At 41.0% G+C, this 17153-nt stretch overlaps 1 protein-coding gene across 1 annotated transcript in view; it reads left to right on the top strand.

The window, feature by feature from the left end:
• LOC133409332 (cadherin-4-like) overlaps window positions 1-17153 on the top strand; it is a 313457-nt gene that overhangs the window by 241165 nt on the left and 55139 nt on the right. The window contains exons 6-8 of the mRNA XM_061689204.1: window positions 2292-2447; window positions 6192-6336; window positions 13594-13766. Of these exons, the coding sequence (XP_061545188.1) occupies window positions 2292-2447; window positions 6192-6336; window positions 13594-13766 (474 nt within the window). The remainder of the gene's footprint in view (window positions 1-2291; window positions 2448-6191; window positions 6337-13593; window positions 13767-17153) is intronic.

The raw sequence follows: 17153 nt of genomic DNA, 5'->3' as shown, positions 1-17153 counted from the left end.
GGTTTCATGCCGAGAAAGAGTACCACAGATGCATTATTTGCCTTGAGGATGTTGATGGAAAAGTACAGAGAAGGTCAGAAGGAGTGACATTGTGTCCTTGTAGATCTAGAGAAAGCCTATGACAGAGTACCCAGAGAGGAACTGTGGCACTGCATGCGGAAGTCTGGAGTGGCAGAGAAGTATGTTAGAATAATACAGGACATGTACGAGGGCAGCAGAACAGTGGTGAGGTATGCTGTAGGTGTGACAGACGAATTTAAGGTGGAGGTTGGACTGCATAAGCGATCAGCCCTGAGCCCCTTCCTGTTTGCAGTGGTGATGGATAGGCTGACAGATGAGGTTAGACTGGAATCCCCGTTGACCATGATGTTTGCAGATGACATTGTGATCTGCAGTGAAAGCAGGGAGCAGGCGGAGGAACAGTTAGAAAGATGGAGGCAATCACTGGAAAGCAGAGGAATGAAGGTTAGCTGAAGTAAAACAGAATATATGTGCATGAATGAGAGGGGTGGTGGGGGAAGAGTGAGGCTACAGGGAGAAGAAGATAGTGAGGGTAGAGGACTTTAAATACTTGGGGTCAACCGTCCAGAGCAATGGTGAGTGTGGTCAGGAAGTGAAGAAACTGGTCCAAGCAGGTTGGAACAGGTGGAGGAAGGTGTCAGCTGTGTTATGTGACAGAAGAGTCTCTGCTCGGATGAAGGGCAGAGTTTATAAAACAGTGGTGAGGCCAGCCATGATGTACGGATTAGAGACAGTGGCACTGAAGAGACAACAGGAAGCAGAGCTGGAGGTGGCGGAAATGAAGATGTTGAGGTTCGCTCTCGGAGTGACCAGGTCGGATAAAATTAGAAATGAGCTTATCAGAGGGACAGCCAAGGTTCGATGTTTTGGAGACAAAGTTAGAGAGAGCAAACTTCGATGGTTTGGCCAGTTGAGAGAGAGTGAGTATATTGGTAGAAGGATGATGAGGATAGAACTTTCAGGCAAGAGAGCTAGAGGAAGACCAAAGAGAAGGTTGATGGATGTTGTGAGGGAAGACATGAGGGCAGTCGGTGTTCGAGAGGAGGTTGCAGGAGATAGGCTTACATGGAAAAGGATGACACGCTGTGACGACGCTTAAAGGGACAAGCCAAAAGGAAAATAAGATGTTTGGGTTAAGTTTGGTTTAAATGGTGGCATTAGGTCAAGGTAGTGCTTGAGTCAATGTTAGGCATGCAGTTGGGAAGAAATGGTTCATGTGGTCGGCTACAGCGAATACATTTTGTTAATGGCATGCCACCATGAGAACTAACAGGTTGTTTGTGTGTGCTGACAGAATATGCGCACATACAGGGCAAAGTGTATGATTGAGCCATATTGGCTAATGTTCGGTGGCTGTCATGTTCAGAATAGTTAATGGACAAAGATGGGATGTGTTGGTGGTTTAGACTCTATTTGGGTGTTCCATTGAAAAGCCCTCTAACTAGGTTCCAATTACTCAGCCCTTATGCTCTTTTTACAGGCCTGGCCTGACCCAGCACTCAGTGTAATTATTAGATACAGTACCTATCTGGTAGGAATGACTCAACCAAAATGGATTATTATTTATTCCTTCAACCACATCCTGCCTCCAATCTCTCACAGTATTTAAACAATGTCCATGGGTACCATAGTAAGGGTATATGAGTTAACATTTACTGCAGCTTTTTTTTTTCAACATTAGTTTAGTATGTATGAGTATGCTTGCCGCTTCTCTCATTATACAACTATTTCTTGCTTTTCATCTGTTTTTCATTTCCTTGATTAATTATGGTTTTTTTCTCACAACCTGTTTGCATTCCCAGCATGGTACCAGATAGTCTTTGACAATGAAAGTAAACAGTAAATATATGTTGATTTCTTCTCTTTCTCCTCAAAGTAATGAATTCATTTCTTTTCTTTATTTAAATTTTGAGGCACTGCAAACAGAATGCTCCCTGCGGCACCACTAATGGAGTCCTTGAGCCTGCGATAACTTGAAATGCCAGTTGGTGATAAATGTGTGTGCACGTCAACATAACAGTCCGTGCCCTCTGTGTCCTTTTTCTGCGTGCACTTCCTGTGAATAATATGCAATATCAGGTTGCCAAGATCGCAGTGCAAGGCCAGAATTATTCAACTTAGAGGCAATAAATCACAAGCTTGTCATTGAATAATAAATACCTCCTAATATTTCGCATACAGCACCCAAAAAAGTGGTAACTGGTTGTATCGTTATTTTCTCTATAAATGTTATTAATTGTCTACTATTCTGTTTGCTTGTGGTTCCACAGATTCGCTCAGACCAAGATCAGGACATTTCCATCCGATACAGCATCACCGGGGTGGGAGCAGATCAGCCACCTAATGAGGTATTCAACATTGACCCTGTGCTTGGAAAAATGTTTGTCACCAAACCTCTGGATCGAGAACATCGGTCGTCCTACCATGTGAGTCAACTTGAACACACACACATACACGCACACACACACACTTGAACATTTGAGCCTATGGCTACGTTCACAGTGCAGGGCATGATGCCCAATTTAGATTTTTTTGTAAAATCCAATATTTATAAATTGTTGTTCACATTACAAAAACAAATCTACTGTGGATGGAACGCATCCGTGACAAAACAGGACATCACATTGCGCTTTCGCACAACCACGAGATACCGCGTTGACGACAGTAATTTTGGCCCCTCACGTAGGGTCCTTCATGACGCATTTGTGGCAATTTCAAGGATTTTGTGCTACCGGAGCCACTATTTTCTTATATTTATCAGTTCTAAAGCATCTACCTTTCGCCACTGTCTGTTTTCTGCTCCTTCGTACGCCATTGGCGTTTAGTGGCGTGTCTGTTTTGTCGAACAACTGTGACGTTTGTTGCCTTTTGATGACATATGCGTTGGATGCCCACCCTGTGAGCATTCATACTGCACCTGCATTGGATACTTATCAAATTTATATCCACATATGAAAGAGGTCTGGGTCGGATATGAAAAACATTTTAATTTTTGTTCACACTGACATGAACATATCAGATACATGTCACATTGGGCAAAAAAGTCAGAATTGACCTGCAGTGTGAACATAGCCTTTGATACCCTTACACAGAATTGCATCACAGTAATATGCATAATGACAATCTGAAAAAATATATAAATATAATATGTAAATATATGTCAAGATATGACCCCAGCTACATATGCTGTCATAAAAGAGTAATTAGTAAAAGTCCAATGTTGACCACAGCTGCCTTTTTACTGCATGTGCCTGGTCTGAAAATTAACATTCTTACCTTCTACTCAAGCTCATATCGTTATTCATATATACTGTATTTCTATCTATGTCCATCTTGCTCACCCTTGTACTTGCATCTGTCTCTGTATGTCACTAACCATATATTTATATGTAAATCGAATCTAAATTATAGACTTGTTAACCAAGCAGCCCTGACCTATTTAATTAGAGATAAGCAGCCTTATTCCCAAAAGAAGTTCTAATCAATAAGTTAAGTAAATTTGCTGAGGCAGATTCACAAACAGTTGCTTAGTTCAACTCGCTCTTGGTAGTTGGGAAAATGGTTGTGAAAATCTGATTGCATGGTAAGACACAATAAAGGTCTGTGTGTATTTCTCTTGTCTTGTGTTGATGTCTTACACTAGTTGCTGTAAGATCTACAGGAAACAAAATTACACATCTTAAACATGATCAAACACTAAACTGACAGATTAGTTTAATTAGATTTGATAAACTAAATTCCACTTCAAATACAACAAAGCGATTTTCATGTGTATTTATTTAAAATCATTTTAAAAGAATGCAATAAGATAAAGTTTTCAGAAAAACCTCAAAGATTTTGCAGTTATTGCTGTCACAATGCCATCTTCAAATACAGACCACTGGCCTATCTCCTTCTTCTCCTCATGTGTTTCACAATTTTAACTATAATGTGAATCAAGAATTACATTTTTCCTTCTTTAAACATGGCTGTAATCTCCAACTCCCACTGCTATATAATTAAGAGTGCGCACACATGTGGGATAGATGGTGGGAGGAGGGTGGGCAGAGATAAAGGACCTGGGTCTCAGCTGCCGAGATGGGATGGCCGTGCATGGATATTGGGTGCAGGACAGATCAGACAATGTAGTGAAGAAAGTAAAGTTAAATTAACCTTGAGGAGACCTGGAGATGCAATTTCAGTGAAGGTGAAGAACAGAAGCAAGTGGTGAAGAGAGGATCGGCTCTAGTGGAGAGGATCGTCACCTCTCATAGTAAAAGAACCCTGCAAAGGATGCTGCTTATTCTATATCCTGCTACAATGAGCCTGCAGGCGATTTCACTTATCTGACTCTCATGTCCTCGTAGTAGCCAAAAAGCTTATTCCCCATCAGCCAAGCTCAGATGAAAGAGTACCTCAATTCTCCATACATGACAGAGCAATTAAATGTGATTTCACCGATGTATTCCTTCTCCCCCAAGCCTTCACCACTGTTGTAGCTGTCATTCCCCTACTTTTACCTCCATTTTGATAAATATACCTCTATTCAAGTAGGGAGGGCCCTCATACGCTGCACTGGCTGCTTACTCAGTACTGATTTCTGGCATTTCTAAAGAATAGATAAGCCACTGTTTTATTCGGCATTATAGAAGAAAAAGAAAAAAATCACATCATATGATATAAATTCAACATTGTTTCCAGCAGACAGAAATATCACTGAATAAGTCATGCTTGGAACAATGAACAGGAAAGGTGAAGTGAGTAAGACTAGCTTTAGAAAGAACCAAAGGGCCTTCAGTCCAAGAAGTAGACCTTCACCTATCGCAAGGAAGAGGGCAAAAATCCTCCAATCCCAATGTTCCCCTGATTATTCAGTTATCTTCTCATATTATTATCCTCAACATTCATCTTTTTGACTCTACTTCATAGAAAGCAAAACTGTCAAAAAAGCACATCATGTTTTGATTACTGGCAAAATCCAATTCCTTTGATCCGAGCACAGCTGAGGGGAATTTGTGATGAGCCAACTGTGTTTGTTATTCCGAGATGCAAGCAGGAAGAGAGCTGTTCGTCCTTAAGAGTGATCCTGACTCAGACTTACAGTTGCCCTGTGAGACGGACACAGCTTCCAATAGAAGAAAGTGTCTCTTGTTATACTTTCTACTGAGATAACGACTTAGATATAAAGTCAGTAGACAACACATTATCATATATATCCCAGCAAAGCAACGATCCACAATGTTTCCTGTGACCTCACATTGTACTTAACTTTTTTTTTCTTTCACTTTTTAAGTGTGGAATGTTCATTTTTTTTGTCCTAACATTAACTCACAATAAATGAGCAAATTCTAATAATACAGTTTACACAGTAGCTAACCTTTGTTGGGATGTTGAGCCCGTCGCAGCATTAGTCAAACCATAAAATGTCTTGTGTGTAAGAAATAATAGAAGTCAAAGTGCAGGGTCATGAATTGGAAAAACTATGCTCAATGTTTGTAATCCATCTTTTTCTTATCTCTTTACGAACGTTTTGTGTAATGTGCTATGTTACTTACACAACCACAAATATTTGCATGAAATAGCCTAACTACCATTAGAAAGCTAGCATTAGAATGTCAATGCACTCTCCACAGTGTAAGACACGATGTGTTCTTCTTTTATTTTCTGCTCAGCTAAAAACCTATTGCAAGTGAGCAAGTGGGACAGGATAAATTGGAAGAAAATACTGTATAGGTTCATCTGTTAGAGAACCAAGTCAAATAACGATGGTGTATTTTAGTTTTTGAAACTTGTATTTAATTTGTACTATTTTATACTGCATTTACCAAACAACAGAATGGCAAATTCAACCATAAACCATCCCCCTTAGCTAGAATTAATAACAAAAACAGAAATATATATATATATATATATATATATATATATATTATATATATATATATATATATATATATATATATCATACATAATAGTTATACGCAGTACATGATAAAGGTGTTGTTCATTTGAGTAATATTATTCAATTCCATACATGTCTGGATCGTGTTGGACAGCATTCCATGACACACACAGGCAACCTTTGTTCATTGTACAGTACACATTCTGTAACTCATCAACTCAAAACTGTAAAACTGGCACAAGCAGCTCCTGCACCAACAATCATGGGTCATGATCGAACCTTTGTCTTTTAGCTCCGAGCACATGCTGTGGACATGAACGGAAACAAAGTGGAGAACCCCATTGATCTGTATATCTTTGTTATCGACATGAATGACAACAGACCGGAGTTCAAGAACCAAGTCTACAATGGTTCCGTGGATGAAGGTTCAAAACCAGGTACCAGTATGGCATCAAACAGGTTAAATGGTGACTCTTGGAGCATCAGTAAAATATCCATACTGAAGAATGTTTGATGCAGATGATTTATCAGTTTCTTTAAAACACAGATCTCAAACTCAAGGCCTGGGGGCCAGATCCGGCCCGCGACATAATTTTATCTGGCGGGTCCAAATCGTGTCAAGTTCCATGATTCTTGCTAAAATCTGTACCAAAATTTCAGATTGTCATCCATCCATTTTCTGTACCGCTTATCACTCCTCACACCTATTCCAGCTATCTTCGGGCGAGAGGCGGGGTACACCCTGAACTGGTCGCCAGCCAATCGCAGGGCACATAAAAACAAACAACCATTCGCACTCACAGTCACACCTACAGGCAATTAAGAGTCTTCAATTAACCTACCATGCATGTTTTTGGGATGTGGGAGAAAACCAGAGTACCCAGAGAAACCCCACGCAGGCACAGGGAGAACATGCAAACTCCAGACAGGCGGGGCTGGGATTTGAACACCAGTCCTCAGAAATGTGAGGCAGATGTGCTAACCAGTCATCCACTGTACTGCCTCTGTAAATACAGAATCTGATATTTCCTCGTGAAATGATTGTGGGTTTCTGTAACCCAGCACGTTTTTAGTTAACAGCCAAACAAAAACTGCTCTCTCTTTTGGGGATTTCAGTTTTCTCCTCTTTCCTTTATCAGCAGTCAATTGGTGTGTTTTTATGATTATTGATATAGTTTAATCACTAACATATGGGCACTCAGCAGCATGGTAATGAATGTGGATATCATGTCGGCCTCACAGTCAGTGGTCCTGGGTTTGAATCTCAGATGAGACCTTTCTGTGTGGAGTTCTCCCCATGCTTGAGGGTTTTTTCCTGGTTGCATTACGGTATGACTTACTCCCACATTCCAAAAACATGAATGCACTGAAGACTCTTAAATTGTTGGTCTGTATGTGCCCTGTGATTGGCTGTCCAGGATGTACCCCGCCTTTCCCTCAAAGTCAGCTGGAAAGGCGCCAGCTCACCCGTGACCCTAATGAGGACAAGTAGTATACAAAAATAGATGCATGGACATTGTGCTATGGAGCCAGGCTTTACTGCTCTCTTCCTCGCTCTCTCATGGTTTCATCCCCACCGTGCTGCTGATAGTTCAGTGTGGCGTTTGTGCCATTCAGCTAAACAATAATCATAAAACAGTGAGTTTTTGAATTTTTTGTGCTCCAATGGTTTCGGTGGAAGGCCAATTACAGACTTGAATTAGTTTGCAAATTAAAGAGTCATTACAGGGACTTAATCCTGTCAGGCACGGCTTAGGAAGCCCGTACAAAGGGCTTGCGTTAAACCCCTTAAGAGTGTGGCTTAATGTAATTACCTCGGCGATGTGTGACACATTCTTCATCTCCTTTTCTATCGCTTTATCTCCACAAGAAAAGCATAGGGTGAAGGACTGATTGTCCCTCCACTTCAAACCAAATTGAGCAGAGGTCTGTCCTGTTTTTTTTTTCCTATTCCCTCACTCAGTTCTTACTTCTTGCTGAGAGGCCCTCGCTCTCCCTTGCCCCGTCATTTACAAATTGTTGCTTTGAAATGTAATGAAGTTTGAAATAGGAGCTGTGATTGCAATTATTCTTGGACAGGGGCCGTCACTACTGTTATATCACTATCACCGCCAATTAGAACCGAGTATGGAAGAAGGAGGGAGAGATGAAGATTGGGTGATGGGGAGTAATCCTCAACAGTTACAGTATGTGGTAGTTGTAGAGAAAGGTAAATAATCTGGGATTTTTTTTTCTCACTCAACGGGTTTGACTAAATTTAGGTAAAACTGTGCATTCATTAGAAAATATTTAAGATGAAATTTAATATCATTTATACATGGTATATTAACTGTACTGACCTGGAAACAGTTACAGCTTGGACTGGGCATTGTTAAGAACCTCACGATTCGATTTGATGTTGATTCTTTAGGTTGTGATGCGATTCGATATTGATTCTTTAGGGTTGCAATTTTATTCGATATTATATTATTATTCGATATTGATTTAAATGTTTCAATATCGATTCAGTAAGAAGTAAAAATACACATGTAATTATTAAATTTGGACAATTTTGAAATAATAAAAAATAATTTCTCGTGCATAATGTGCATTTTCTTCCCAAAAATATTGTCAAAAGTCAAATTTGTCAAAATGCAAAAGCGCGCATTATACATGTGTGCCGCCATCTAGAGGTTATGAAAAAGCTGTACACTTTCATTCCAATATGCCACCGCCACCTAGAGGTTATGAGAAAGGTGTAGCCTTCACTTTCATTCCAATATGACACTGGTACATATGACTACATATAGGTACAGTTGTGCTCATAAGTTTACATACCCTGGCAGTATTTGTGAAATATTGTTTTTTTTTTTTAAATACGACTGAGGACTGAACAACAACCATCATTAATTTATTTATGGTTATGTTTTGATTAATGATAATGCTTTTCTAAAATGCCTGACAGTTGAATTTAAATCCCATTAAAATAAAGTTAAATGTGTTTCACCTGGCCCTTCATGTTTTCAGAATTGTACACCTCTTACAAATTCTGCCTGGGTAATCAAACATATGAGGACAACTGTGTGTTTTCTCATTTACTAAATAAAAGTAGGGCTATGAATTTCAAAATAAGAGCAAGTAAATAAAAAAAGTATTACGTGTTCAAATAAAGTGCTTAACTTCAGAATAATTATTTGAAAAAAAACTAACAAAATACAGATAATACAGATAATGATTTGATCATATGTGTAGAAGCAAAATCATGCATTGTAAAAATGCATTATACATAGGTAGAAGGGTTTTCCATAATTTTGAGGTTAACCTTGGGGGTGCGTATTATACATGGGTGCGCATTATATTTATATATATATATTATAATTTTTGTTTGTTTGTTTGTTTGTTTTTGTTTTTTTGATGCCGTGTAAAATTATGTCGTTATGTCACATCACATTTTTTAAGCAATAAAACATCTGAAAATTAAAATGTGCACATAACTTATTTGTACATACGGAGTACAAAAGTAAAACATATGGCAGTTGTGTACAAACACTGAAAAGGTAAAGTGCATCTAAACTTCAATTGTTTATTTCCTCTTAGAAATTTGAATAAAAATGCACAATAATAACTTATTTGTTCATATGGAGTAGAAAAGTTAAACATGAGGACAGCTCTGTGTTAAAAAAGGAACGTGCACGTATGCTTAATATGTCTTCACTTATTATGGTTAATATTATTGTTTGCGGGTGGCACGGTAGCCAACTGATTAGCACGTCTGCCTCACAGTTCTGAGGACTGGGTTCAAATCCTGGCCACGCCTGTGTGGAGTTTGCATGTTCTCCCTGTGCCTGCCTGGGTTTTCTCTGGGTACTCCGCTTTCCTCCCACATCCCAAAAAACATGCACGGTAGGTTGATTGAAGACTCTAAATTGTCCATAGATGTGCATGTGAGTGTGAATGTTTGTTTGTTTACATGTGCCCTGCGATTGGCTGTCGACCAGCTCAGGGTGTACCCTTCCTCTCGCCCGAAGATAGCTGGGATAGGCTCCAGCACCCCCGCGACCCTCATGAGGATAAACAGTATGGAGAATGGATGGATTATTATTTGCAGGGTATTTAAGTAATACCGAAGGAAATAACATGTTTTCAGCATTGTGAGACAAGCCAGTACCGGTAATGTATTCGTCAAACTCCATTCTTTTATTGTGTCTTCAAACAAGTTCACCACATTGCTTCCTCCTTGTGTAGCTTCTGTCTAGGGGGCTTTAGTCGACAGAACATTTTACACAAATTCGTACTCGTTAGAAATGAAATTAGAAGTGATAGTTACATACGTATGGGTCAGTCGCTCTTTCTGTCGACTTCAATGACTCCAAAACGGCTGTCTTAACACCATGTGCAGTTCCGGGATGGCAACCTCTGATATGTTTTTGTGTTGGAATTGCATATTGTGGTTGGAGTGTCTTTTATCCATTTCTGTGTTCTGGATTTACATGGGAATCCAAAATGACCCCAAACGTCAGACTTAAAAGTATAAGTCCCTCGCTTCACGCTGCTGCAACCGCTGTTTGCTTGAGTAACCCTTGTGTTTGGCTTCCATCCATACAACGCCAACCACATGCACAGCGCCTCACAGTGGCCAGGAGGTGAATAGAGGCTGAATCAATATTGAATCACAGGAAGAAAATTGCAATGCATTGCTGAATCAATATTTTTACCCACCCTTAATTACAGGTGCTTTAAGATGTCATACTGGACTTGCTCGTCCTCTGCAGTAGATTTGTCACCTGTGACCTATTACTTTGATTACAATGATCGCAAAGACCTCTACTTTGAAAAAATTTAATCTTCCCATTCCTGTTTTGACGCACAACACATTGTCCAAATAGTTTGTCGTACTGTAGGCTACCTATTTAACCAGATACAGATGCTGTAAACGTGAGTGTCCACATATCACCGCTTAAGATAATGTGTTTGGATTAGACTTCTCAGAATAAGAATCAGAATCATCTTTATTTGCCAAGTATGTCCAAAGAACACACAACCAATTTGTATCTGGTAACTGGAGCCGCTCTAGTACGACAACAGACAGTCAATTGACAGAGAACACTTTTGAGACATAAAGACATTGACAAAAACAGTCACTGAGCAATAAAGGGTTGCTAGTTATCTGGTAATGCCGGTACATTATTTATTTATTTATTTATTCTTTTTTTGGGGGGGGGACAATTGCGCAAAAAGATGCAGAGGCCTCTAGCACTTAGAGCAGTTCGAATTACTAATATTGCAATAGTCCGGTGCAATGACCATTGTGCAAAGGGCGCCGAGACTTCAAGAGAGTAGTACGATAGTCTGGGACAATGTTGATTGTGCAAATGATGCAGATACTCCTCAGTCAGTATGCAAATGGAGCAGATGCTACTCTGGCATGAGTGGCCAGTATTGGTCAACAACAGATATGCAAATAGGGCAGCGTGGTGAGACTACTATAGTGAGTGCACGAGTAATATATAATTGGCCCATCAGAAATGTGACAACAAACTCAAGACAAAAAGACAAAAAATTGCCAGCATGTTGCAATAGAATTGTAGGTTAGGTGTTTAAGAAGTTTATTGCAAGAGGGAAAAAGCTGTTGGAATGTCTGCTAGTTCTAGTTTGCATTGATTGGTAGCGCCTCCCTGAGGGAAGGAGCTGGAAGAGCTGGTGACCGGGATGTGGAGGGTCCGAGAAGATTTTGCACGCTCTTGTCTTAGTTCTGGCAGCGTGGAAGTCCTCAAGGGTGGGTAGGGGGGTACCGACAATCCTTTCAGCAGTTTTGATTGTCTGTTGCAGTCGGAGTTTGTCCTTTTTTGTAGCAGCACCAAACCAGACTTTGATGGAAGAACACAGGACAGATTCGATGACCGCTGTGTAGAACTGCCTCAGCAGCTCCTGTGGCAGGCCGTGCGTTCTCAGAAGCCGCAGGAAGTATATCCTATGCTGGGCCTTTTTAAGGACGGAGTTGATGTTGGTCGCCCACTTCAGGTCCTGAGAGACTGTAATTCCCAGGAACTTGAAGGTCTCGACGGTTGACACAAGGCAGCTGGACAGCGTGAGGGGCAGCTGTGGCGAAGGATGCCTCCTGAAGTCCACCATCATCTCGACAGTCTTGACCATGTTTAGCTCCAGGATGTGTCGGCCGCACCACAGCTCCAGCCCCTCCACTTCCTGTCGATATGCAGACTCGTCACTGTCCTTGATGAGGCCGATGACAGTGGTGTCATCTGCAAACTTCAGGAGTTTGACAGCCGGGTGCGTTGAGGTGCAGTCGTTTGTATAGAGAGAGAAGAGCAGGGGAGAGAGGACACAACCGTGGGGCGCCCCAGTGCTGATGCTGCGTGTGGATGAGGTGGTCTCTCCCACACTCACCTGCTGTGTCCTGCCCGTCAGTAAGCTGTAAATCCACTGGCAGATGACAGGTGGGACACTGAGCTGGAGAAGCTTGGAGGAAAGGAGTTCTGGGATGATGGTGTTGAACGCTGAGTTGAAGTCCACGAACAGGATCCTCGCGTAGGTCCCTGCACTGTCGAGGTGTTCTAAGATGAAGTGCAGTCCCATGTTGACTGCATCATCCGCAGACCTGTTTGCTCACTAGGCAAACTGCAGGGGGCCAACCAGGGGGCCTGTGACGCTCTTGAGGTGGTCCAGCATGAGACGTTCAAAGGACTTCATGACCACAGATGTCAAGGCGACAGGCCTGTAGTCATTTAGACCCGAGATTGCAGGTTTCTCCGGCAAAGTATCCATTTACTGTAACTGCTAGACATGCATTACTACCATAACTACTATTCTCAACTCAAGTCATGTCAAAACTGCAAAGAAACAAAAACTCATATTGGAAGTCAGCGGAGATAGGCTTCATCTTACCCTGAATAGGATCTGCGGTATAAAATGGATTGAAGTAAATCCAACGATAACTGTATTAATTTATTGTATACTGCTTAACTTGTTCATGGTCATTGGTCAGCTGGACCGTATCACATACCTGACGTTTGGCTAAGGCGGTGCACAACGTGGACTGTTTGCCAGTCAATGATCAGGCTCATACAGACAAACACCCATTTATACTCACATTTACACCTATGACACAATTCTTCCATTATCCTACCACGCATGTTTTGGGATTTTGGAGAAAACCCACGCAAAGAGTTCAGGGTGTAACCCGCCTTCCGCCCGAAGATAGCTGGAATAGGCTCCAGCAGCCCGCGATCCTAGTGAGGATAAGTGGCTCAGATAATGGATGGTAAAGTAAATGGATGGATGGATGGATGGATGTTTGTACACCATTTTGAGGTTCGGGGTTCAAATCTCCGCTACGGCTTTCTTGTGTGGAATATTCATGTTCACGTTCTCCCTGTGCTTGCCTGAGTTTCCTCCGGGAACTGTGGTTTCCTTCTACATTTCAAAAACATACGTTAGGAGAAGTGAAGCTTCTTAAATGTCCGTAGGTGTGAATGTGAGCGGAAATATTTTCTCTATGTGGCCTGCGATTGGATGTCGACCAGTCCATAGTATATCCTGCCTCTTGCCCAAAGTCAGCTGGGATTGACACCAGCCCACCCATGACCCTAATGAGGACAAGCAATATCAAAAATGCATAGATAGATGATTATCTCCAGTATTTTATCCAAAGAACATATGTTGTGTTTTACATTGACAAATATGTGTTTATTCATCAGGAACCTATGTAATGCACCTATCTGCCTTTGATGCTGATGACAACACAACGGCCAATGGAATGGTGCGCTATCGAATATTGTCCCAGACGCCACACAGCCCCATCCCAAACATGTTCACCATCAATAGTGAGACTGGAGATATTGTGACCGTGGCACCTGGTCTCGATCGAGAGGTAGGTATTCTACCAGAAAAACTGTTGACTCAGAAGTTGAGTCTGTTGAAATTTTATATTTACTGTATCAACCTTTGACAATGAGGAGCTATGCTAAGCTACTCCACCTTTTGTTGAGCGCAGTTCCACCTTGTTGCTCCTTTCCCATTCATTCTGACCAAGGAAGGGTGCGATCGGAAATTCACCCTGACGCCGTAACTCTACTCTCGACATGGTGAGGTGCCTTGTTGTTCGTGGTAGCCTCCGTCCCAGCAAACGCTGACCCGCAGGCTGTCATTGGCAGCTAGTGGACCTCTACTTTGCAAAGCTGCATCCTGGTCGGTGGCGGCTACCACTGGGAAGGCCGACTAGCCGGCCCTCCGCGGGCTGCCACCACCGCTCACCCTTGAAGAGTTGATCCGCCAAATTATTTAAGCATATTGTAACAGCAGCACTCTTTAGTGGTGTACTCGTGAGTGTTTATCTCAAGTCGAAAGTCGTGGGTGAAAGAATCAAACGGAGACAGAATAACGATTCCGACTCCCCATCCCTCCACCAATACATTACAGTCATCCCAAAAAACAAATCATGAAATAGGTCCACTCTATACAAACACAAATATCAATGCAAAAATAAATATGACATACTTCCCTCTCTTCAAATCAAATGTCGACATTTCAAATGAAAACATATTAAAAAAGGTTGCTCAGAAAAATTAATCATCCTATAATATCACTAAGCGGAGGAAAATAAACTTGGGATGCTTCTGCCTTTAAGAGTGCTCCTGCGTTTATGACTTTACTTGAATTTTTGGACTCAAGCAAAGAAATCACTGTGAGTAGACAGTATCCAATTTCTAATGTTATCAATAAAAGAAAGTATGATAATACAGTAAATACTGTTAAATTATTGAACAGACAATTTCTCAATGGACAGTTTTGTTATTGTGAGCATATATTATTGCTGCAGCAATAATACTGTTTTGGAGGTAGAGTATATGAATGTCAACATTGGATTGACTGGGATAGAATTGCATGGTAATATATGGTGTGAAGCTGTCTTTTTCACAAAAACCTGTGGGAAAATGGACAGAAACTACTAAAACCTCAATAGAAGGACACAGCAAGAGTCAGGAAGAAGAAGAGCAAGAAAAAGAGAGCTTTTTCGGTTCTCCTGCTTTCGCCTCTTTGCCCCACCTGTACCGTTGAAGCTTCCTGCAATACCGTGAGTCTTGCAATACTGTGAGTTTTCCCACGACATCACAATAATTATAGTATCGTGAGATTAATACTGTGATAAAACCAAACCGTGAGATATGGATAGCATTACATCCCTAACCTGTAACTATACCTGTAACTACTGTACTGACAATAGCAGGAATATAGCTGGGCTAGTTGTGGTATAACTATTATTTTCTAAGGAGCTATGTATTTGTAAGAGGATATCACCACATGGGCTCAGGAACACTTTAGAAAATGTCAGTAAGTACAGTTCGGCGCTACATCCGTAGGTGCAACTTGACTTTGTACAGCAAAACCCCGGAGACCCCAGCCTGCTGAACAGCTGAAGCTGTATATCAAGCAAGAATGGGAAAGAATTCCACCTACAAAGCTGAAACAATTAGTGTCCTCAGTTCCCAAACGTTTATAGAATGTTGTTAAAAGTAAAGGTGATGTAACACAGTGGTAATCATGACCCTGTCCCAGCTTTTTGGAACGTGTTGCAGCCATAAAATTCTAAGTTAATGATTACTTGCTGAAAACAATAAAGTTTATCAGTTTGAACATTAAATATCTTGTCTTTGTAGTCTATTCAATTAAATATAGGTCGAACATGATTTGCAAATCATTGTATTCTGTTTTTATTCATGTTTAACACAACGTCCCAACTTCATTGGAATTGGGGTTGTATATATATATATATATATATATATATATATATATATATATATATATATATATATATATATACACACACACAGTGGGTACGGAAAGTATTCAGACCCCCTTCAATTTTTCAATCTTTGTTATATTGCAGCCATTTGCTAAAATCATTTAAGTAATTTTTTTTCCTCATTGATGTACACACAGCACCACATATTGACAGGAAAAAAATGGAATTGCTGTAATTATTGCAGATTTATTAAAAAGGAAAAACTGAAATATCACACAGCCATAAGTATTCAGACCTTTTTCTCAGTATTTAGTAGAAGCACCCTTTTGAGCTAACACAGCTATGAGTCTTTTTGGGAATGATGCAAAAAGTTTTTCACACCTTGATTTGGGGATCGTCTGCCATTCCAGATCCTTTCCAGTTCTGTCAGGTTGGATGGTGAACGTTGTTGGAAAGCCATTTTCAGGTCTCTCCACAGATGCTCAATTGGGTTTAAGTCAGGGCTCTGGCTGGGCCATTCAAGAACACCCACACAGTATGATGCTGCCACCACCATACTACACTGTTGGGACTGTATTGGACAGGTGATGAGCAGTGCCTGATTTTCTCCACACATACCGCTTAGAATTAAAGCCAAAAAGTTCTATCTTGGTCTCATCAGACCAGAAAATCTTATTTCTCACCATCTTGGAGTCCTTTAGGTGTTTTTTAGCAAACTCCATGCAGGCTTTCATGTGTCTTGCACTGAGGAGAGGCTTCCGTCAGGCCACTCTGCCATAGAGCCCCGACTGGTGGAGGGCTGCAGTGATGGTTGACTTTCTAGAACTTTCTCCCATCTCCCGACTGCATTTCTGGAGCTCAAACGCAGTGATCTTTCGGTTCTTCTTTAGCTCTCTCACCAAGGCTCTTCTCCCTCAATTGCTCAGTTTGCTCTAGGAAGGGTTCTGATCGTACCAAACGTCTTCCATTTAAGGATTATGGAGGCCACTGTGCTCTTAGGAATCTTAAGTGCAGCAGAGACTTTTTTGTAACCATGGTCAGATCTGTGCCTTGCCAAAATTCTGTCTCTGAGCTCTTCAGGCTTTTCCTTTGACCTCATGATTCTTTTACTCTGACATGCACTGTGAGCTGTAAGGTCTTGTATAGGTAGGTGTGTGGCTTTCCTAATCAGGTCCAATCAGATTAATCAAACACAGCTCAACTCCAATGAAGGTGTAGGACCATCTCAAGGATGATCAGAAGAAATGGACAACACCCGAGTTAAATATATGCGTGCCACAGCAAAGGGTCTGAATGCATATATATATATATATATATATATATATCAAGCTGTTATGGTTATATATATATATATATATATATATATATATATATATATATATATATACACACACACACACACACACACACACACACACACACACACACACACACACACACACACACACTGGGCGGCACGGTGGACGACTGGTTAGCGCGTCAGCCTCACAGTGCTGAGGACCCGGGTTCAATCCC

Source organism: Phycodurus eques, chromosome 1, assembly GCF_024500275.1.
Source record: "Phycodurus eques isolate BA_2022a chromosome 1, UOR_Pequ_1.1, whole genome shotgun sequence".
NCBI classification, from domain to species: Eukaryota; Metazoa; Chordata; class Actinopteri; order Syngnathiformes; family Syngnathidae; genus Phycodurus; species Phycodurus eques.
Note: the sequence above shows the minus strand (reverse complement) of the source record. Positions and strands in the feature narration are given on the sequence as shown.